This window comes from Trematomus bernacchii, unplaced genomic scaffold (assembly GCF_902827165.1).
Source record: "Trematomus bernacchii unplaced genomic scaffold, fTreBer1.1, whole genome shotgun sequence".
NCBI classification, from domain to species: Eukaryota; Metazoa; Chordata; class Actinopteri; order Perciformes; family Nototheniidae; genus Trematomus; species Trematomus bernacchii.
Genome location: NW_022987673.1, coordinates 5,001 through 29,968, shown reverse-complemented (window position 1 = coordinate 29,968; position 24,968 = coordinate 5,001). Strand labels below are relative to the sequence as shown.

Below are 24,968 nucleotides of genomic sequence, written 5' to 3'. Positions count from 1 at the left end.
CTGGTTCTGCTGGTCCCTGAAGGCAGCATCTCCCTGGTTCTGCTGGTCCCTGAAGGCAGCATCTCCCTGGTTCTGCTGGTCCCTGAAGGCAGCATCTCCCTGGTCCTGCTGGTCCCTGAAGGCAGCATCTCCCTGGTCCTGCTGGTCCCTGAAGGCAGCATCTCCCTGGTTCTGCTGGTCCCTGAAGGCAGCATCTCCCTGCTCCTGCTGGTCCCTGAAGGCAGCATCTCCCTGGTTCTGCTGGTCCCTGAAGGCAGCATCTCCCTGGTTCTGCTGGTCCCTGAAGGCAGCATCTCCCTGGTTCGGCTGGTCCCTGAAGGCAGCATCTCCCTGGTTCGGCTGGTCCCTGAAGGCAGCATCTCCCTGGTCCTTCTGGTCCCTGAAGGCAGCATCTCTCTGGTTCTGTTGGTCCCTGAAGGCAGCATCTCTCTGGTCCTTCTGGTCCCTGAAGGCAGCATCTCCCTGGTTCTGCTGGTCCCTGAAGGCAGCATCTCCCTGGTCCTGCTGGTCCCTGAAGGCACACACACACGCACACACACACACACACACACACACACACACACACACGCACACACACACACACACACACACACGCACACACACACACACACACACACACACACACACACACGCACACACACACGCACACACACACACACACACACACACACACACACACACACACACACACACACACACACACACACACACAAATCTGAATAATACAATAAAATACGTGGGGATTAACTCATACTAAATAAGAAAACTAAAGCCCAAACAAAACAACCAATAACTTGAGTTAAATCATAATGATATGTCATGTGAAGTGCATTTTTCAGGCATACTCCACTCACAGTCCTGTTAAAATATTAAATATGTAATAGTCTCACAGTGTTTACCTCTACCTGCTGCTTTCAAGAGACTCCCAGGTGTTTACCAACAACATGTAGTAACACAAACAGATCAATACAAACACACCCTGGCCCTTTCTCAATTCTCTAATTCCAAATTAATTTACTCGCTCGGTGAGTTCACTGGTTCCCCTGCAGCCGCTGAAAACACAGAAACATTCCTCTTGTATTATTATATTGTATTTTATCACCTGTTTTATTACGCTTCAGGAGATTCTCTCAAAAGCCCACCTTGCCCGGTCGGTCACATGCAGTTCTGTATTATGGCTGAAAGAACATTGAATGTGCTGGAAAGCATCCTGTCTTTGTTTCGTGTAAGCTGAAGTAAATTAAAGTAATATTCAGTTATTACATTATAGGCGTAATATCATGGTATGTTCTAATCACGTATTTGGTACATCTACGAGCACCTTTATCATGTATTTTTAATGCATTTCAACATTTGTATATAGCACTTTACCAGTTCATTTTTATCATTTATTTACTGTCACTTTTAATCACCTTGAATTTGCATTACTTCAAGCCTACCATAGCGAGTGCGTTCAGGTTCACACTTACGTGGTCGTAAAAGCAAGTTCTAATTCAAACTGTGTTCAAATATCTACCTCTAAAGTCTTATAAAGTGGAAGAAGATACTGTTATAAAATGGAAGGCCTAAATGAATACAAAAATAACACAAAAGTTCAATCAATACATTGTTTTTTAACTGAAACCTAGAAACACTGCGGGTCTTGAACGCACCACTGTTTGACCCGGAAGCGCTTTTTTGTTGTTATTGTTTTTGTGAATGAAGCATGGGCTCCTGTGCGGGAAATAAGAATCAGATCCCAATAAGAGGTCGGTGCAAACTTTATATTCATATGTACAATCTCTCAGTATTCTTTGTTAGCATACTCTCCCGGAATGTGAACGTTTGAGGCGCAAAAACGGATCAAATCTGCAGCAACAACTGTCTGTCCGATGCTAACGTTAGCTTAAAATGCTAACTGTTAACAGTAACTTATTTACTGATACATATATTAATTAAAAGCCTCTAACTGACGTGATTTGGAAAACCATAGCTACATGATTAGTGGTATGTACATGCTTCAATATTGAATACATTAACTATATCTTTGGAGGATTTAGCTAACAGTTAGCAGTAACGTTAGCTTCCGGTGCTAGCTACTGTTAGCCTAGCCAAAGCTAACAATACAACCAATTAAAAACAGTGAAAAGTAATCTGTCTTTTTATCAGACATTTCATAACCCTGTTAAAGTGGCTTTACAGACCAATTCAACAGAGTTACAGTCAAGATAAAAACAACACAATATTATTATAATACTCCAGTTATTATAAATTAAGAAGTACATAGAAAATAATATTTGTATTTGTAATATACTTGCAATTTCAAACACTTATTTCTCAGCATTATTGTTGCTTTCTTTGGACTTTGACTTGATGTCATGGTGCATACATACAAGTGAAACAAACATTTAAAAACACAGGTAGAGAACTATTTAAGAGAACTATAATAACATTAAAAAATATATTAAAATAGAGCAACATATAGCACTTATTTACATAGAAATAGAATGGAATATAATATGGATTAAAATTCAGCAGTAATAATAAAAAAATAAAACAGATTGTGTAGCTTGTGTGCATATGACAATAACACCTTTGAATGTGGTCTCTCCCCTGCAGGACAGACTAAGCTGCACTCACTATACATTACAAGTTCAGTTTGTTAAGTAATCGAGCTGGATTTCTTAACATATTTACATCGTAGATGCATGTTTTTAATGATCTGTGCCTATATGATATTGTACTGCAGTTGTAAATGAGCCTGAAAATCTACATCTGGCACATTTATTAAAATGATAATGGTCATGTTTTTTAATGTGGGTTGACCCTTTGCGTTTCTAGCACTGACAGGTCTTTTTGCACTACTTTTACTTTTGTATTTGCTATTTTTGTATTCTATTATATATGTTGCGTTGTTGGAGGAAGGTCAGAAGAATTTCAAAAACATATTGTGTAGCTATGTGCACCTGAACTTTTGAAAGAACATCCATAACATTCACCTGTTTGCAACTTATACATATCAATATTCCAATTACTTGTATATAGACTATTCTGCACTATTTCTATTATATTCTTAAAGTCAAAGTCTACTTTAATGTCAATCTCAAAATATGTTTGTACACACAGAAAGATCAAAAATAATGTTAAAGTCCCAGGGGTGGAGAGGTGAGATAGAGAGGTGAGACAGAGAGGGGAGATATATGTACACTGTAGCTATGTTCAAATGACAATAAGTCCTTTACATTTGATTTGCTCTCTCCCCTGCAGGATAGATTAATCTGCACTCATGATGAACTTTGACACCATGGACCCCTCGATGGGGGACTATCCTCCCCTGGACGGGGGCATGGAGCCCTCCATGGACCCCCACCTGAACCCCGGTCTCCTGCAGGACCTGGACGCCGAGGGCCTGCCGGTGCCCGGGTCAGAGCTCCTGATGGAGGGCATGTTCTCCGAGCTGCACAGCGCCGTGTCGGAGGGCGGCGTTCCCGTCACCGCCGCGCACTTTGACCTCCAGGAGGAGATGCTGTGGACGGGGAACCACAGGGTGAGAACGTTCTGCCGTTACAGAGGAATACAGGTTCTAGTTCCATGGAAAATGGGAATGCAGAATATACTTTGAAGGGAGTTCAGTCAGACAACTCACGTGTTTCTTAATATGTTTATTAGAAGCAGCATATAGTTTGAGTTTGGCGTCTAGGCTCGGGGCCTCATCACTCCACAGATTTACAAAGAACATTGAGTGATGATTAGATAACTATCCCTGGGGTGGTGGTGGGGCAGGCGAGCAGCAGCAACATGAAACACAGCAGCAGCAACATGAACGTAGCAATAGCAAGTGAACACAGCAGTGGCAGCAGCAGCATAGCGAGGCAGAGGCAGGACGACCTGGCAGCTTATTATAGAGCGGCATGTTTAGGAGAATGTGATTGGTTGGTTGTTAGAGGGACGAGGTGCGTCACGTGGTAATGTATCATTGGTGCTCGAGTTGACTGCCTGAACTAGCTCGCAGGCTTCGCCCCATTTATGGTTTGTTTTGAAGCAGAATAACAGGAATAATAAATAACATGTTGGAGCAGATGGGAATCACAGAGTAAGAATGTTCTACCGTTACAGAGGAATACAGTTTTCTAGTTCGATGGAAATGCAGAAATACTTTGTTTTTAAGCAGAATAACAGAGAAAAACGACTTGCATGTAAATAATGAAACGTGGTACAAGGGTTGAGCTCGGGGAAAGGATTAATACATAACATTTTGGAGCAGATGGGAATGTTCCACAATGACAGAGAAATACAGAGTGTTCGCTACTTCCAGTTCAATAGAAATGGAAATGCAGAAATATTTTGTCTTTCCTCTTTCCTCAAAATAAGTTATGGTTTGTTGTAAAGCAGGAATCTGTGTGTGTGTGTGTTGTGTGTGGTGTGTGTGTGGTGTGTGTGTGTGTGTGTGTGTGTGGTGTGGTGTGGTGTGTGTTGTGTGTGTGGTGTGTGTGTGGTGTGTGTGTGTGTGTGTGTCGTGTGTGTTTGGTTTGTGTGGTGTGTGTGTGTGTGTGTGGTGTGTGTGTGTGTGTGTGTGTGTGTGTGTGTGTGTGTGTGTGTGTGTGTGTGTGTGTGTGTGTGTGTGTCCAAGGGGTTGAGCTTGGGAAAAAGAATAATGAATACAATTTTGCAGACGTTGGGAATCACAGAGTAAGGATATTCCAGAATGACAGAGAAACACAGATCGTTTGCTGCTTCCACTTCGATGGAAATGCAGAAATACTTCCTCTTTCCTCAAAGGAAGTGACCGGATGTTTTGCTGTGAAGCAGAATTACAGAAACGACTAGCCTGATAACGAGCGGTTAGCTTTGGCCAAGGGACAGTAAATAACATTTAAGAGCAGACGGGAACCACTTCCTTTTATTACAGAAACGTGTTACAGGAATGACCAGGTGACAAAGAAAACCGACTGATCAACGCTTCAAATTAAAAGCATCTGAAATGGTTCGAAATATGTAAAAATATAAAATAACTTATTGCATAATATTGTCCAAAATGCTTCAAATGAGTCCATCCATATACATTGGGATTTGTACAGTAAATACTAAAGGGGGTATTCATGTTGAACATCTATTGATCAAATATAAAAAAGTACTTATCGTAGGACTTGATAAATACTAACGTGTTTTTACTCTTTCTTAATATTTCTCTTCAGGGTCACGTGACCTCGTTCTTCGGACCCACGATGGTTCGCCACTCTTCGTTCCAGGCGAACGCGGCCGACGACATCCGTCAGATCCACAGCCTGGAGACGGGGGTCCTGTTCCTGTCCAAGTGCAACCTGAAGTGCCACACCCGGGGGGGGCTCGTCATGTTCGACTACCCGTGAGTAGAGACTGTGAGATCTGAGGGTCTGAGAGAGGGGGTTAACTCCTCTGCAGGGATCTGTCAGCGTTGCACAGATGCTGTGGAAGCAATGTCTATTTTTGAAATTGAATTTGTTTAAATTATTTTTTTATGTATTATATTGTTTTCATTATTTATTTATAATTATATGATTATTTTTTACTATTTTTTTAACTTTTAAATAATTGTTGAACTTTTTTTTTTAACTGATTTTAGTATTTTATTACGTTATTTTTCTGACGTTATTTTTTTTGACGTTATTTTGTTTGTTTGTTTGTTTATAATTATTGATGTGTGTGGGTGTAGCTTTTTTTGTACTTTTTTAATAATTGTTGAACTCATTTTTTTAAATTCATTTTAGTATTTTTTCGTTTGTTTTTTCGTTTTCTTTTCAAAGTATTTTTTTTAACTTTTTTAAATGTATTTTACTCTTTGTATTTCTTTATTTGATATTCATGTTTGTCCTAGTGGTTTTTAATGTGCTGTAGCCCGCGGTACTTTGTCTTAGAGTAGAGATGTGAGATCTGAGGGTCTGAGAGAGGGGGATCCACGCAGGGATCTGGAAGCAACATCTGTTTTTATAAATGAAAATAATTATTGTGTGTGTGTGTGTGTGTGTGTGTGTGTGTGTGTGTGTGTGTGTGTGTGTGTGTGTGTGTGTGTGTGTGTGTGTGTGTGTGTGTGTGTGTGTGTGTGTGTGTGTGTGTGTGTGTGTGTGTGTGTGTGTGTGTGTGTGTGTGTGTGTGTGTGTGTGTGTGTGTGTGTGTGTGTGTGTGTGTGTGTGTGTGTGTGTGTGTGTGTGTGTGTGTGTGTGTGTGTGTGTGTGTGTGTGTGTGTGTGTGTGTGTGTGTGTGTGTGTGTGTGTGTGTGTGTGTGTAGGATGGATGAGGGTGCTGATATGCACAGTCTCCTGATGACTGATAACAACACGGTGCTGATGGGAGGATTGCAGAACTACGCCGTGGAGTTCGACCTGAACGCCATGCAGGAAACTCAGAAGGTGACACATTATTAATATATATATTATACACACAGTTTGCAAGAAAACTACCTACATTTTATAATGTGCACATTGTACTCAAACTTCTTTACAATTTATTGCACATTTCTACTTAATTTTTTTATTTTTATGGACATTTTTTATTTGTATTATTTATTGCACATTTATACAAATATATATATTATTTCTAAGTGGACTCATCTTGTGCTCTGTGTCTCTGTTTCTCAGTTTAACGTGGAGGTTCCTGGAGTCGCTATAATGCGCCAAACTGGTCGATTCTTCTTCTGTGGTCACACCTCTGGAAAGGTAAGCGCCACACGTATTGTGTTTAAGTACTTTTTTTTACATACTTTTACTTAAATTGAGTATTTCCATTTTGTGCTGCTTCTAATCCACTGCATTTTGTATATGATGCAGTACTGTACCAGGTTTTTTAAAAAGCATCTAAAACATCGACAAACTACAACATTAAAAAGCCTTTTCATGTATTTGTAATCAATCAAAACACACTCATCTAATATTCCACAATAATCTAATTCTTTGAAAAGCTAATGTGCATAATGACCTAACTCTCCCCTAACCCCAAATCAGATCACTCTGCGGGATCTGCGCAGCTTCAAGACGGAGCACGAGTTCGACGCGTTCTCCGGCAGCCTGTCGGACTTCGACGTGCACGGGAACCTCCTGGCAGCGTGCGGGTTCTCCAGCCGAGGGATGAACGGCCTGGCCTGCGACCGCTTCCTCATGGTGTTCGACCTGCGCATGATGAGGGCCGTGACCCCGCTGCAGGTGCACGTCGACCCCCTGTTCCTGCGCTTCATCCCCACGTACACCTCCCGCCTCGCCATCATCTCACAGACAGGTAACGTCTCTAAAGAAGCTTCGTTTGTGAAATGCACAAAAACACAGAGTAGACAATAACAACTAAATAAATAGAAATTAAAGTAATACAATAAAGAATAATTAAATAATCAAAAAGTTCACAAAAATACAATAAAATATATAGAAAAATATTAATGAGTGAAATAAAAAAACACAAAAAATATAAATAAACAGTATATCCTATCTTATTAAATAGCCTGTAACCCCCCCTCCCTTCTTCCTGTCTGCAGGTCAGTGTCAGTTCTGCGAGCCCACCGGCCTGGCCAACATGGCGGACATCTTCCACGTGAACGCGGGCGGCCAGGTGCTGATGAGCTTCGACGTGTCGTCCAGTAAGCAGGCGCTGGCGTTCGGGGACTCGGGGGGGATCGTGCACCTCTGGTCCGACGCCCCCGAGGTCTCCTTCAACGACTACAGCCGCGAGTCAGAGTTCGCTCTGCCGTGCATCGTGGACTCGCTGCCGCAGCTCGACTGGAACCACGACCTGCTGCCGCTGTCACTCATCCCCACGCCGCTCACCAGCACTGAGCAGCTGCTTTCTGATTGGTCCAGCGCCATGGCCACGCCCAGCCCCAGGTAACACACAACACACCTGTTTGCATCCACCTCAAATGGGATAAAAAATGTTTCATAAATAACAAGTGAAGGATAACTTTGGGATTGATAGAAACACTTAAAACCAACAGAAATCAATCAAATAAAAAAAAGTAAATAAAGGAATGAAATAAGAATAAAAATTACAATAAAAATTAAGAATACCAAAAAAAATAGAATAAATTATACCAGCGCTGAGCAGCTGCTCTCTGATTGGTCCAATGCCATGGCCACGCCCACCCCGAGGTAACACACCTGGATACATCCACCTCAAATGGGTTCAAAAATGTTTAATAAAGTTATCTTTTACTCAAATTAAATAAGAATGGGAATTAGAATACAACTTAAGAATACAATTTAAAAAAGGAATAAATAATAAAAATAGAATAAAATAAAAAATAAGAATACAAAAAAACATAAGAAATAGAATAAATTATACCAGCGCTGAGAAGCTGCTCTCTGATTGGTCCAACGCCATGGCCACGCTCAGCCCCAGGTAACACACAACACACACCTGTGTGCATCCACCTTAAAATAAGAAAAATAATGAGGAACTTCCTTTGAGAACCTCGGCCAATAGGAAATCATTATTTTGCAATTGTCATGTTTTAATCAAGTTCGATTATGATTTTGAGCTAGGGAGAAGTTATTTTGAGATACAAAGTATTACAAAATATATTTTAACTTTAGTTTTGGCATCAATTGCATTGTGTGGAGCTAGGGGTCAGGGGTCAAGTAAAGGATCACTTTGGGTTTGATAGAAACACTTAAAACCAACAGAAGTCAATACAACAACAAAAAGGAATGAAATAAGAATAGAAATACAAAATAATAATAATTAAGAAATAATACAAATAGAATAAAAAAAGCCACGTTAGCACCTCTGTGTAATTGTATCTATTTATCTGACATTAATCTTCCATGAATGCAGCGCACGGTTTGAAACTGGAAATCATCCCCAGAGCTCCAGATCTGTTCCCAGCTGATTCACCTTGAACTTCCTGCTTTTTTAGGAAATGACTTTGTTAGAAATGAAACTAGATGTGTGTGAGGTTAGAGATGTACGTCTTCAGGAGGAGCGCAGGGACTGAGAGCTGCAGGGAAAAGGAGAAGTTGGAAAGTATTGAGAGGCGGCCGTTACGTTTGGTGACAGAAGAAGCAGGAAATAAAGAATAATAATACAATAATGACTTCACACAGAACACACAGCGAAGCCATCGGGAGGAACTTTTGCATTTCTCTTTTTTCTGCAGCCGTGGATTTCTCATTAATAAAAACCTGATGCTGCAACAGCTGAGTTCCCCCCCCCCCGAGGGTCAACAAAGGGTTTCAAATTCTCTCGAAGTGATGTCAGGGATTTACTTCAGGTCACGTTTGAGTCACACGTGGAACAACGTGAACTCCGTCTGACCCGCAGAGCAAACGTTGCATCATTTCTTATTTGGTCTGAGTTTCAATTGGGTTATTTATTTTAGGGTTTTTTGTTCACTAATAATAATGTCATTATACATGTTCAATGAGAGAAAGAAAAGCTGCTCCCTTTTAAAAGGTGCCATCAAAACAAAAACATCACAACATACGACAACAACAATTTCCCAATTTGGGATCAATAAAGTACCATCTATCTATCTATCTATCTATCTATCTATCTATCTATCTATCTATCTATCTATCCATCTATCCATCTATCCATCTATCCATCTATCCATCTATCCATCCATCCATCCATCCATCCATCCATCCATCCATCCCCCCCCCCTCTCTCTCTATCTATCTATCTATCTATCTATCACACGCAGCATACACACTTAGGAATAAGGAATAAAGTGCAGTCATTATTTCCAGGGGTATACAAAATCAAATGTAATAAATAATAAGGTATGTATTTATAATAATGATATATATGTATATATGTACAGAGTCACGTGTATTGCACATGGCGGATGATTAAGGGGTATGAGTTCAGGAGTTCAGTGCAATGATGGCTCTTGGGAAAAAGCTGTCTTTGAGTCTGTGGGTGTTTCTCAATGTCGAGGAAGGCTGCTCCAGAGCCACTATTTCAAGGAAGCGCCCTCGACATTGAGAAACACCCTGGGTGTAAGGCGGGGCCTCTCGACGCTTGCTTGGTAGCACATGTCTTCCGAGTCACTTGCTTCAGAAGCGAGGCAAGAATCCTTCCTGGCATTCGGAAAACGAAGAGTGGAACACGCTAGCAAGTGTGCAGGTGTGCATCATATGAGAGGCCCCGCCCCTTACATCTTCCGCCACAGATTTGGGGAAATTGGTCCGTACGCAAAGCATTGTGGGGATTTTAAGACCGCGGAGTCTACTCATGTGCAGCCTCGATATTTCTCCAAACGGAGTACGCCGGGCTCGGTAGATTTCCAAGTATACTGGAGATTGGAACAGTACTTCGGCGGCACTCGATGACGTAGTATGCTTGAAATAGTGGCTCTGAAGCAGCTTTACTCGACATTGAGAAACACCCCCTGTTTGTTTTGGATTGTACCTGTAGCGCCCCCCGGAGGGCAGCAGGTCGAACAGGTGAAGGCCGGGGTGTGAACTGTCCTCGTCTTTGGCTCTTCTGAGGGGGAGGTGTCCATCAGGGAGGGGAGAGGGCAGCCCATGATCCGAAATAATGATATTGCAAGTTAGAAAACGTAAGATGCATTTTGACAGACAAGACGCACACTTTGGGGAAAAAGACCCTGCATTCTGAAAGTCCGATAGTCCACCATTAACACCTCAGTCTCGTCTCGTCAACGAAAACTAAATATACATTTCGTCATAGTTTTTATCATCAAGAATCTATCGAAGTGCAGACGCTGCTGGGCCGACTGGATGACGGTGTTTGGACCGAATACATGTATTTAAGTTTGAATGTCGTGGCTATGAGATCAAAACATGGTAAGAAGTAACAAGTAGAGCATAACTTTGGGATTGATAGAAACACTTAAAACCAACGGAGGTCAATACAAATACAAACAAATATATAATAAGAAGAACATTTGAATAAAAATGAAGAATAAAATATAGAATAAAATATAAAATAGCATAAAATAATATGAAACCAAACAAAAATTAAATAAAATAATAAATATAATAAATTAAGAATAGAAAAATAAGAATACAAATTGAATAAAATACAAAATAAATAAAACATGTATAAAACATATATATTAAATACTAACAATTTAAAACCAAATAAAAAAGGTCCTTCTGAGCTCACTCTTCAAAGCAAACACACTTTATTAAATCATATTTTAGGAGCACAGGTCCTTTAAATGTTAAAAGAGCCTGCACATTAAAACTGCTTAAATTATCAAATTTAAAATCCTAAAATGTTCCTAATGAAGTTTTAAATGTCTCTTTCTGTCCCCAGACGAGCTCCTCCTGTGGACCCGGAGATCCTCCGCACCATGAAGACCGTGGGGTTCATCGGATACGCAGCGAACCCCCGGACACGCCCTCGCAACCAGGCAAGAGGAGAACACACCGCGTAGATCTGACGCTACGAAGCAACAACATTTAGAAACAAATAAAAGCCATAAGGGTTTTTAATATATTATCATTATTTTATAAATACTAAGACATTTTTTAAGGAATTCTTTTGAGATATTATAAAATTATTTTAAAAATATGAATTGATTAATTTGAGAAACTAGGTCTATTTAAAGGGGACCTATCATGCAAAATGCACTTGTGTACGTCTTTTCTACATGAATATGTGTCCCCGGTGTTCCAGGGAACTCACCAAGTGTCAGAAAACACAACCCTCTCTATTTTCCTCCATACCCAAATCTCTAAAAAAGGGGCTGCAACGGATCTGATAAAAACTGATCCAGATTTGAACACTGTCCTGACGTCAGGACGGTGGCGCTACGGCTATTGGGCCAACTCCACCAATCAGGAGGAGACAGCCACGGCCATTGCCGTTCGAAAGCGCTGGAGACGCTGTAGTACATATGCCAGGCCTGTAGATGGTGCTGTTCTCACTGAATCAGCCCTTGCTAAAACAGAGCTAGAAATTGTCAAATTGAGCAAAATGAGGCATGGCTAAAATGCATGATCTGTTTGGTATTTTGAATATAAATATGCCTTATATAGGTATGGTCCTACACTATATTATTATAATATAACATGATAGGTCCACTTTAAGTCATTAATATGGGACACGTAAATACAGCAACATTTTCTCAAATTTTACATTTTATATGTATGTTTTTGAATAAACTTAATACTTATGTTTCATTCTATAAACCAATGTATCCCAGATTCCAATTACAAATATTGTCATTTAGATAATTGATATGATTGATATGCAGAACTGCTGTGAGGTGTGAGAGATGTAAAGAGGATGCCAACACGTTACGAAGCTTTGATTGTAACGCTGCTCTTTTTTTAAACGCATCCCTATAAAATGTAGAACTAGGTTTCTTCATTTTAGTCATATTTGGTGTTTTCCAGGTTCCTTACAAGCTGAGAGACGTGGAGCTGGATTACGACAACTACAACCAGGTCCCCGAGTCTCCCATCGGACGAGACGAGGAGCCGCACCTCTACATGGTGCCCAAGAAGTACCGCAAGGTGGGACCTCTTCTTCATGTCTCTTCTACATCAACATGTGTCCCCTCTTCTTCATGTCTCTTCTACATCAACATGTGTCCCCTCTTCTTCATGTCTCTTCTTCATCAACATGTGTCCCCTCTGTGTAAAGAGACTCTGAAAGTTTCAGGAACAAAGATTCTCTCTCTTTTTGATCCATTTCTATAAAAACCTGTCTGAAAATGAGCTGATCAGATTTTGGCCACTTGATGATGTCATAATGATGTGTTGTCTTGTGTAGCCATTAGCCAATCAGCAACCAAGGTACCCCCCCCCCCCCCCCCCCCCCCCTTATCACCTGAATCTCCTCCTAGAGCACCATTGAGTTCTTTGTAACCAAATCTCTCTCAGAGGGGTGTGGGGAGGGGCTCCTTATTTTCATCTAAAGTAACAGACAGAGAATCAGCACTTTGGAAACAGGGCTGAAACAGAGGGGATTATGGGTAATGCTGCAATGATCTGTTTGGTGTTTCAGCCAATCAGAGACAGGCTCTGGATATATCTGGACCTGTGATATATTGATGAAGAAGAGGATGATAGGGGACCTTTAAACAAAAAAGTCTCTTGTGAGTCTCTGGGTTTAATGGACCTGCATATTGGGATCTGTGTACTTCAGGAAACTATACACATGAACTGTATCCAGTTAGTTAGATATGAACTGGATATAGGTCGGAGCTGCCATGCTGCCTGTGCCCTTCATTACCTTCACTACTACTTTTCCTTTTTCTCTAAATGCGTGCCATGCATTCAGAAGTCAGCGCGTCACCTGCACGCCTTGCAGTTGTGCAGGTTTAAATATAGAACAAGGAGTTGGTCCGCCGCACGTCACGCGTCTTTTGTCCGTTTATTTAGCGCCATGTAAACAACACCTCAGGGCTTTTTCAGATACCGAGACGCTTCCTGGAAACAGGGCTGAAACAGAGGGGATTATGGGTAATGCTGCAATGATCTGTTTGGTGTTTCAGCCAATCAGAGACAGGTTCTGTATATATCTGAGACCTGTGATATATTGATGAGAAACAGAATAATTGGGGAGCTTTAATGCTATCAAAAGTGCAATTTGTTACATGCAACATATGTGTAAATATTATTCTGATTGTGATATTGTGCAGCTGTAAAGATATCCCCGCCTACAAATCATATTCGGCGCAGTTATTGAATGATCTATGTTTGGTACAGATCCTTTTATAATCCCTCCTATGTCACGATATCAGTCTGTTTTCTATTCTTTCCACATCTTGCAGCCCTAATTCTAGCAGATTTCTATCTTAAAATAATCTGTTTTCTGTCGTTGTTTCTGCTGTTTCTGAAAACATGTTTTTTGTATCTGTGTCCTGCGATAGGTCACGATCAAATACTCCAAACTGGGTCTGGAAGATTTCGACTTCAAACATTACAACAGGACGTTGTTCGCCGGCCTCGAGCCGCACATCCCCAACGCCTACTGCAACTGCATGATCCAGGTGAGACGAGTATTCACTCGTTAATATACAATAGCAGGGACTCCAGATAACTAAGATGATTGAAGAGTTCACTTCACTTCATTAACCTGTTAAGCTCCGAGCCTGTTTTTCAGGTCTCAGGCTCGAAAATGACATTCCCAGAACAAATGACCATATCTTCCCTTCTAAAAGGGTTAAATTAATAATCTGTTTTCTCAAAGTAATGATAAACCTGTGAGTTTGATGTAGAAAAGTCAGAATCAATATAGATGTTTTTTATTTTAAAGAAAATTCAGATTTTACATAGTAAAAAACTGTAAATTATAGTGTCCGTCCAAAAATTCTTTTTTACTTATAGTGAAAACTACCCCTGGATGATGGGTTAGTAGACTAAAAGCTTTAGGAATCCAAAGTACAACATATAATAAGTACCCTGTATCAAGATTGATGCAAAACAAGTGACATTTGACCTTTTTAGAGAGGTTTAGCCAAAACCACCCCACCTCTGAGGTGATTTGGGTGAAAATGGGTTTTTTTCCATCTCTGGCCCCCCTTGCTCGATTTTGATGGTTGACACCTCTTTCTGACCGTTAGAGCCAATAGAATTGAAGGGGGAGTCCCCCACACACACACGTTGTGAAGAGAAACGGTGGGGGCTTCGCGCATGCAGGTTTGCACCAGAGTGAAGCGATCTCTCGCTCTGACATTTGGAAATGAAAAAGCAGTTTTATTGCTTATGGATTATCAGAAATCATTTCAAAGAGGACACAGACACATTGGATTAACCTATGGATTAACTGCAGCATCGTTTTTTATCGTTTTAATGCCATTGAAGACCAGTTTTGACCAAGGTAAGCCATGTTAGCGTTTGTAGCTACCTAGCGCCACATGTTTTGATGTACGTTTTCGTTTATAGCGTCGCAAATGTTTATCACTGAGTGTTGAGGTGGGCACCCCTAGATTCAGTGTCTCCAGGAGATGCTAATCGAGGGGTTGGCTGTGCATCTAGGATAAGTAATAAGGGAGTTACGAGTGAGTTTAGGTGCAGTGATAGGTTAGCATTTTTCCGCTCGTGGCTAATTCAGAGGCTGAGTGCTAGCATTGTGGGTTTTTTTTGGGGAAAAAAATTAAAAAGATCAGTTAGCTGAGTTTCTTCCCATTACATGGATATAAAACATTCATAGTTTATTAAATATTAAGATTCCTTAGACGTTGTTTCCTGCAAATGACGCGTTTATCCGCCCGGTACCGGGGGGGCGGTGCGTAACAGGTTAACAGTCAAAGTCAACTTTATTGAAGAATTCCACGTGTTATACATCCAGAGAATTCAAAATACCGTTTCTCGCAGTCCCACAGTGTGACAGATATACATATAACACAAAAAGGACCTAGATACAAGGGGTATACAAACTAAGTAGTAAGTAGTAATAAGTACGTTTAAAGTGGACCTATCATGCTATATTTGAATAATATAGTGTAGGACCATACCTATATAAGGCATATTTATACTTTTTTTTTTTCAAAATACCAAACAGATCATGCATTTTAGCCATGCCTCATTTCGCTCAATTTGAAAATGTCTAGCTCTGGGCTGATTCTGTGAGAACAGCACCATCTACAGGCCTGGCATATGTACTACAGCGTCTCCAGTGCTTTCGAACGGCAATGGCCGTGGCTGTCTCCTCCTGATTGGTGGAGTTGGCCCAATAGCCGTAGCGCCACCGTCCTGACGTCAGGACAGTGTTCAAATCTGGATCAGTTTTTATCAGATCCGTTGCAGCCCCTTTTTTAGAGATTTGGGTATGGAGGAAAATAGAGAGGGTTGTGTTTTCTGACACTTGGTGAGTTCCCTGGAACACCGGGGACACATATTCATGTAGAAAAGACGTACAAAAGTGCATTTTGCATGATAGGTCCCCTTTAAGCAAAACAATTTTTTTGGCGGGGCTCCGTTGGCGGGGCTCCGTTGGCGGGGCTCCGTTGGCAGGGCTCCGTTGGCGGGGCTCCGTTGGCGGGGCGCAGCTCCCCTCCAAGACAATGGTAGGGGAAACGCTGCTGTGTTAACTGGTCTTGTTGTATAAACCTGTAAATGTTTAGAACTCAAGTTGTCTTGTTTGTTTTCTCTTCCAGGTGCTGTACTTCCTGGAGCCGATCCGCTGCCTGGTTCAGAACCATCTGTGTCAGAAGGAGTTCTGTCTGGCCTGTGAGCTCGGGTTCCTGTTCCACATGCTGGACCTGTCCAGAGGAGACCCCTGCCAGGTACTAAGGCTGCTGGTTGTTGTTGTTGTTGTTGTTGCTGCATGTTAGGAAGAGGGGGAATAATAATAACTGACACGTATTCATGAGAAAAGATCCATGTCTTTGTGCATGTGTGTATTTGTACCAGGGATGGAAGAAGTACTCAGATCTTGTACTTGAGTAAAAGTAGAAGTACTCAGATCTTGTACTTGAGTAAAAGTAGAAGTACTCAGATCTTGTACTTGAGTAAAAGTAGAAGTACTCAGATCTTGTACTTGAGTAAAAGTAGAAGTACTCAGATCTTGTACTTGAGTAAAAGTAGAAGTACTCAGATCTTGTTCTTGAGTAAAAGTAGAAGTACTCAGATCTTGTACTTGAGTAAAAGTAGAAGTACTCAGATCTTGTACTTGAGTAAAAGTAGAAGTACTCAGGTCTTGTACTTGAGTAAAAGTAGAAGTACCAGAGTGTAGGAATACTCTGTTACAGTAAAAGTCCTGCATTCAAAATGTTCCTCAAGTAAAAGTACAGAAGTATTCTCATCAAAATATAGTGAAAGTAGCGACAGTGAAAGTAGTCATTGTGCAGATTGGTCCATTTCAGAATAATATATATGATATGTTTTATAATGATTGATCATTACACCACTGACTGTATAGATATAATAACAGAGTGGTATTATTATTAAAGGGTCTCCTTCTCCCCCCCCCCCCCCCTCTCTCCAGGCGAGTAACTTCCTGCGGGCGTTTCGCACGATCCCCGAGGCGTCGGCGCTCGGTCTGATCCTCGCCGACTCAGACGAGCAGACGGGGAAAGCTCGACTGGGCCGTTTGATCCAGAGCTGGAACCGTTTCATCCTGACGCAGCTGCACCAGGAGACCCAGGAGCAGGAGGGGCCGCAGGCGTACCGGGGGGCCAGCAGCAGGTGGGGGGGGGGCGTTATCATTATAATATACATGAGGTATTTTCTCATAAATCGACTTAAAAAATTGCTTAAAACACAATTTTAACTACTACAAATTAGTTTTTTCTCTGGCTTCAACACCTCCGCACCGGCCCTTTAATTTGATTATTTATTAATTAATTAGTTGTCCTCTAATGGCTCTCACCTGTCCGCCTGGAGGCTTTCAGAAACATGTTTATTGGGCTCCTCGGGGAGGTATGTGAGGTATTTATCTGTTTTAAAGGGGACCTATCATATAATATAAAATGCACTTTTTGATGTCTTGTATACATCACCATGTGTCCCCGGTGTGTCAGGGAACTCACGCAGCGTCAGAAAATAAACCCCTCTCTATTTTCCTCCGTACCCAAATCTCTAAAAACGGGGCTACAACGGAGCTGATCCAGATTTGTGTCCGATATTATGTAATATCTGAAATGTGGACCCACGGCCCTATCAGAGACGTTGCTATCAGAAACAATGCCCGACTGTTTTGGACGTAATATGGTCGGTGTTTACATTAGCATCGCTAACACTCAGAGCTAACCTGTACTGGAGAGCATGTGTGTGAAGAAGCAGGAAATAAAAAGGAACTCACCTTGTGGTATAACCGGCAAGAGAGAAAGCCTTTGAGCTCCATACTGTTTCAGAGATAATCCTTGATAATCCATGATATGGAGTTTAATCCCCCCAGTATTTAGTTTAGACAGTAGCTGCCGGGTCCCGCATAAGCTCCGCCCCTCCTTTTTTATTTTTTAAAGCTTTATACCCAGAATCAGCACTTTTGAAACAGGAAGTGAAATAGAGGGATATGAGGCATGGCTAGAATGGGTGGTCTGTTTGGTATTTTGAGCAAAACACTTCATAGACATGGTTTTTATATTGCTTAAAAATAGCATGATAGGTGACCTTTAATATATGTTATTTAATGACCTGTGTTTGTTTATGTTGTTTATTTATCTGTGTTTGTTTACCTGTGTTTGTTTACCTGTGTTTGTTTGTAAGCAGCTCTCTGGGCTCCTCGGGGGAGTCGGCCATCGGGAAGCTGTTCGGCTGCGAGGTGGAGAACAGCAGTCTGTGTCGCTGCGGGAAGGAAACGGTGCGGACGTCCCTCTCTCTCCTCTTCACCGTGCACTACCCTGAACACAACTCCACCGGTGAGTTCAGGGACCGCTGGGACAAAACAGAATGAATAGAAATTCAGAAAAAAATTGAACAATTATAAATCGAATAATTATAGGGTGCTTTTTAAGGTAGGGAAAGACACTTTACATTTACAGACACATTGACAAATAAAGATAACAATTATTTCTATGAAGAGTTTAAAGTAGAAAATGTAATAAGACATTCACTATGAACAAAAGCAGCAAGTAAATACATGTGTAACTATTAAACAAAGCAGTATATAGCTCCGTCAGTTAGTGCGTGTTGATCTGAATCCCTCTCCTCCTCCTCAGATAAAGCGATGAAGGAATACGACTTTGCGGAGATCTTGAAGAGGAGCATCTGTTTGGAGCAGAGCACGCAGGCCTGGTGTGAGAACTGTGAGAAGTACCAGCCCACAGTGAGTATCCCTCCTCATATATATATATAGATATATACATTGTTATGCAGAGATAGCAAAGGTACACACATCCTGTACTCAAGTAGAAGTACAGATACTCGTGATTAAAAATACTCTGGTAGAAGTAGAAGTACTGACTAAACTTCTTTACTCAAGTCAAAGTAAAGAGGGCTTTGAAATGTACTTCAGTAAAAAGTACCCATAACTAGCAGCTGTTTTAAAGAGTACCTGACTGGGTATTTGTATTTGTGTTCAACATGTAAGAAGTAGAAAGTACAGGTATTTGTGTTCAACATGTAAGAAGTAGAAAGTACAGGTATTTGTGTTCAAAGTGTAAGAAGTAGAAAGTACAGGTATTTGGGTTCAACATGTAAGAAGTAGAAAGTACAGGTATTTGTGTTCAACATGTAAGAAGTAGAAAGTACAGGTATTTGTGTTCAACATGTGAGAAGTAGAAAGTACAGGTATTTGTGTTCAACATGTAAGAAGTAGAAAGTACAGGTATTTGTGTTCAACATGTAAGAAGTAGAAAGTACAGGTATTTGTGTTCAACATGTAAGAAGTAGAAAGTACAGGTATTTGTGTTCAAAGTGTAAGAAGTAGAAAGTACAGGTATTTGTGTTCAAAGTGTAAGAAGTAGAAAGTACAGGTATTTGTGTTCAACATGTAAGAAGTAGAAAGTACAGGTATTTGTGTTCAACATGTAAGAAGTAGAAAGTACAGGTATTTGTGTTCAACATGTAAGAAGTAGAAAGTACAGGTATTTGTGTTCAACATGTAAGAAGTAGAAAGTACAGGTATTTGTGTTCAACATGTAAGAAGTAGAAAGTACAGGTATTTGGGTTCAACATGTAAGAAGTAGAAAGTACAGGTATTTGTGTTCAACATGTAAGAAGTAGAAAGTACAGGTATTTGTGTTCAACATGTAAGAAGTAGAAAGTACAGGTATTTGTGTTCAACATGTAAGAAGTAGAAAGTACAGGTATTTGTGTTCAACATGTAAGAAGTAGAAAGTACAGGTATTTGTGTTCAACATGTAAGAAGTAGAAAGTACAGGTATTTGGGTTCAACATGTAAGAAGTAGAAAGTACAGGTATTTGTGTTCAACATGTAAGAAGTAGAAAGTACAGGTATTTGTGTTCAACATGTGAGAAGTAGAAAGTACAGGTATTTGTGTTCAAAATGTAAGAAGTAGAAAATACAGGTATTTGTGTTCAACATGTGAGAAGTAGAAAGTACAGGTATTTGTGTTCAACGTGTAAGAAGTAGAAAGTACAGGTATTTGTGTTCAACATGTAAAAGTAAAAAGTCGTCAGAAGAATAAGTATTGGAGTAAAGTACTGATACCAGAAACATGTACTTAAGTACAGTCACTAAGTATTTGTACTCCACTACTTCCCCCCTCTGCTGTTATGTGATTGAAACACACATGCGTTATGAGAGTGTGTGTGTTGCGTTCAGGTTCAGACGCGAAACATCCGCTGTCTTCCCGACGTCCTCGTCATCAACTGTGAGGTGAACAGCGCCAAGGAGGCCGAGTTCTGGAAGGTGCAGGCGGAGGTACAAACATCATCTCTGCTTTTATTTATTCATATTTTTACTTTCTCAGATTCAGTTTTATTGTACAGACATATTCACATTTTATTCAACAGTGTTTCTTTAAACGTATAGAGAGAAAACATTAAAGAAATTAGTACAAGATAGAAAAAAGAAAATCCCAAAATGATAAATATATGAAAAAATAAAAACATTAATGCAATTAAATAACAATTATTTAAAAAAATATGTTTTAATTAAAAGCTGACTTTTTAAATGTAACAGTAATCTGCAGTCAGTTTGAATCCAAACTAATGTGTGTGTCCTCTTGTCTCCACAGTACGCCTTCAACAAGGCGAAGCAGAAGGAGAAGGAGAAGCAGGCGATGGAGCCTCCGAAGCCCAAAGAGCCGCCTCCGCCCATGCCCACCGAGTGGTGCTTAGAGTGAGACCTGGTTCATCTGCTACTGGTGTTAGTGGGGGGGGGGGTTCAGAGTGAAACACACCGTGACACCACAGGAGGGACAACGATAACACCAGAGCAGCACATCTTTATGTTTCAGAGGAAATCATTTTCACATTTGGCAAAAACTAATGATTTGAAGATATAATGGATTATTGATTATGGTTCAAATGATTTTGTCTGACTATTACTAATGAACTAATTGTTTATGGCCTTCATTAACCCACATATGATTTTTCTTGAACAGCAACAGGCTATCAGGCATTGCAGATTATTTACAAATAAAAACTGAAAGCATAGAGCGGTGCAGGGAGGACGTATTCACCCTGAAGTAAGCTGCTCGTTCCCTCCACAGAAAGCAACGGGATCTCTCCAGAGGATTTAGGAAAATAGCTGGAAATAATGTCTGTGGAAAACGAACCTGTTTGATAAATGCACGTTTTGTTCAGCCGGATAATCTCCACATGTCTACCCTACTTTTATAATGTTCAAATCATAAATCTAATGTCCAGAAGCAAAATGCTAACGTTATGCTATAAAGGAACTACAGGCGAGTCCAGCAGCACGACTTCAACGTCACGCCAACTTCAGATCCATATTCAAACACACAGATTCTAAATGGTACGAGTTGAAGTGTTTGTTTGAACAGTTAGCAGGAGGCAGGTACTTGCTTTCAAGCAGAACAGGGCAAACAAACTTAGAGGAGTGTTCACGTGTTCGGCGTAATGACGTACAACGTCCTCCACGACTTCTGTAGTCCTATTCAGCCACTTGGTAACAACCATCGTTTTTCAGACACGTCAACTCTTCAGAAATCACCAGTGGGGTCACTGCTGATGGATTTAATGTCCTAGAACAAAACGTGATCCGTCTCTTCAATGTGTCTCAACCACAGACCTTATTTACAGATATTTTCCTAAACCCTATGGAGAGATCCCATTGGCTCTGAGACCAGGGAACAGGAAGTGGAGAAATGCTGACTCACTTCCTGGTTTTAGGACTCGTCACTGCACCACTCTATACATAGCATATAACAGTAGAAGGATATATATCTATTATAAGCGCTTTGAGAACCAGCTAAAGCGCTATATAAATCAAATATAAAGCAATAAGTTCAAACACACTAAACAACACGACACCACAGAAACCAAAAACAATGTCAAATGTACACAATATAAGTTTGTCTGCAAAGAAGTTGCATTTCTTTTCAATAATTTAAATGTAAACACGTGACTGAATGTCCCCTGGCGTGCAGCGGGGAGGACCCGAGCAGCATGGCGGGATTCACCTTCGACACGAAGGCCGAAGACCTGAGACACGTCTGGATCCCTCAGAGCCTCAAGATGCAGATCAGCAAAACCCAGGGGTTAGAGGTCAGCAGCTGGCCGGAAGGAGAGGAGGTAACACTCACATTCAGTTGTATTTTATTCATTGTATTGATATTTCTTTTGGTGTTGGTTCTTTGTACGTTGTGTCTGGTGTTAGCGATGTAAAAGCAGCTAACGAGTCGTCCCCCCCCCCTCCTCTCTACAGCTGAGCTCAGCGGAGGAGGAGGAGGGAGCCTCCGTCTACGACCTGGTGGTCACGGTGCCTCACATCCTGGACGCCCGGACGGGGGGCAATCTGGTGGCTCACATCAAAGTGGGGGAGACGTACCACGTGAGGAAAGAGGTGAGGAAACACACCCAGTACCAGAGACACACCCAGTACCAGAGACACACCCAGTACCAGAGACACACCCAGAGACACACCCAGAGACACACCCAGTACCCGAGACACACCCAGTACCAGAGACACACCCAGAGACACACCCAGTACCAGAGACACACCCAGTACCAGAGACACACCCAGTACCAGAGACACACCCAGAGACACACCCAGTACCAGAGACACACCCAGTACCAGAGACACACCCAGTACCAGAGACACACCCAGAGACACACCAGAGACACACCCAGTACCAGAGACACACCCAGAGACACACCCAGAGACACACCCAGTACCAGACACACACCCAGTACCAGAGACACACCCAGTACCAGATACACACCCAGTACCAGACACACACCCAGTACCAGAGACACACCCAGTACCAGAGACACACCCAGAGACACACCCAGAGACACACCCAGAGACACACCAGAGACACACCCAGTACCAGAGACACACCCAGAGACACACCAGAGACACACCCAGAGACACACCAGAGACACACCCAGAGACACACCCAGAGACACACCCAGTACCAGAGACACACCCAGAGACACACCCAGAGACACACCCAGAGACACACCCAGTACCAGAGACACACCCATAGACACACCCAGAGACACACCAGAGACACACCAGATACACACCCAGAGACACACCAGAGACACACCCAGAGACACACCCAGTACCAGAGACACACCCATAGACACACCCAGAGACACACCAGATACACACCCAGATACACACCCAGATACACACCCAGAGACACACCAGATACACACCCAGAGACACACCCAGTACCAGAGACACACCAGAGACACACCCAGAGACACACCCAGTACCAGAGACACACCCAGAGACACACCCAGTACCAGAGACACACCCAGTACCAGAGACACACCCAGAGACACACCCAGAGACACACCAGAGACACACCCAGTACCAGAGACACACCAGAGACACACCCAGAGACACACCCAGAGACACACCCAGAGACACACCAGATACACACCAGAGACACACCAGAGACACACCAGAGACACACCAGAGACACACCAGAGACACACCAGAGACACACCAGAGACACACCAGAGACACACCCAGTACCAGAGACACACCAGAGACACACCCAGAGACACACCCAGAGACACACCAGAGACACACCAGAGACACACCCAGTACCAGAGACACACCAGAGACACACCCAGAGACACACCCAGAGACACACCCAGAGACACACCAGATACACACCAGAGACACACCAGATACACACCAGAGACACACCAGAGACACACCAGAGACACACCAGAGACACACCAGAGACACACCAGATACACACCAGAGACACACCAGAGACACACCAGAGACACACCAGATACACACCAGAGACACACCAGAGACACACCAGAGACACACCCAGTACCAGAGACACACCAGAGACACACCCAGAGACACACCCAGAGACACACCAGAGACACACCAGAGACACACCCAGTACCAGAGACACACCCAGTACCAGAGACACACCCAGAGACACACCCAGTACCAGAGACACACCCAGAGACACACCCAGTACCAGAGACACACCCAGTACCAGAGACACACCCAGTACCAGAGACACACCCAGTACCAGAGACACACCCAGAGACACACCCAGTACCAGAGACACACCCAGTACCAGAGACACATTTAAACTGGTAAACTGACCTGTAAAATGATGTTTCAGGGAGTCACTCATCAGCAGTGGTACCTCTTCAATGACTTCCTGATCGAACCGATTGATAAGGTAAATATTTAATTATATTCATGCTGATATCATGTTTGCAGGTAAAAGAGTGATTTATTATGGAGGAGAAGGGGGTTGGAGATTAAAGTGGAAAATGTCCCAAGAAACCTTCATTTGTACTTCTTTCTGAGATAATTAAGTCATACATTTGTGAGGAATTAATGGAGTATGTTTATAAATATTGAATTTATTTATGTATTCATTTTATTATTTAATTTTACCTTAATTATTCTACAGCAGCCTGTAATACTCCATCTCATCTGGCAGTAAACTTGTATCTGTATTCCCTGTGTGTCTCAGCTGGAAGCGGCTCAGTTTGATGTCAGCTGGAAGGTCCCCGGCCTGCTGTACTACGCCAAGAGGAACCACCACCCCAAATACGACCTGAGGAGTAAGACCTGCACACCTGCAGACGATAACACCTGTAGACGATAACACCTGTAGACGATAACACCTGCAGACTTTAAACAGACGATAACACCTGCAGACGATAACACCTGCAGACGATAACACCTGCAGACGTTAACACCTGCAGACGATAACACCTGCAGACGATAACACCTGCAGACGTTAACACCTGCAGACGATAACACCTGCAGACGATAACACCTGCAGACGTTAACACCTGCAGACGACGCAGACGTTAACACCTGCAGACTTTAAACAGACGTTAACACCTGCAGACGACGCAGACGTTAACACCTGCAGATGTTAAACAGACGTTAACACCTGCAGACGACGCAGACGTTAACACCTGCAGACATTAAACAGACGTTAACACCTGCAGACGACGCAGACGTTAACACCTGCAGACTTTAAACAGACGTTAACACCTGCAGACGTT

General features: G+C 42.0%; 1 protein-coding gene across 3 annotated transcripts in view; it reads left to right on the top strand.

Moving 5' to 3' along the window:
• Nucleotides 1-1,662: 1,662 nt before the first annotated feature.
• pan2 (poly(A) specific ribonuclease subunit PAN2) overlaps nucleotides 1,663-24,968 on the top strand; it is a gene marked incomplete at its 3' end in the record, with an annotated part of 25,516 nt that continues 2,210 nt past the window's right edge. The window contains 20 exon segments of one of the 3 annotated variants that reach the window (XM_034136155.1): nucleotides 1,663-1,748; nucleotides 3,247-3,526; nucleotides 5,175-5,344; nucleotides 6,245-6,365; nucleotides 6,594-6,671; nucleotides 6,957-7,227; nucleotides 7,478-7,823; nucleotides 11,224-11,320; nucleotides 12,309-12,428; nucleotides 13,790-13,909; nucleotides 16,019-16,147; nucleotides 16,849-17,048; nucleotides 18,075-18,223; nucleotides 18,524-18,630; nucleotides 20,092-20,190; nucleotides 20,507-20,610; nucleotides 21,884-22,028; nucleotides 22,162-22,299; nucleotides 24,065-24,124; nucleotides 24,425-24,515. In XM_034136155.1, the coding sequence (XP_033992046.1) occupies nucleotides 3,266-3,526; nucleotides 5,175-5,344; nucleotides 6,245-6,365; nucleotides 6,594-6,671; nucleotides 6,957-7,227; nucleotides 7,478-7,823; nucleotides 11,224-11,320; nucleotides 12,309-12,428; nucleotides 13,790-13,909; nucleotides 16,019-16,147; nucleotides 16,849-17,048; nucleotides 18,075-18,223; nucleotides 18,524-18,630; nucleotides 20,092-20,190; nucleotides 20,507-20,610; nucleotides 21,884-22,028; nucleotides 22,162-22,299; nucleotides 24,065-24,124; nucleotides 24,425-24,515 (2,806 nt within the window). 3 annotated transcript variants of the gene reach the window in all.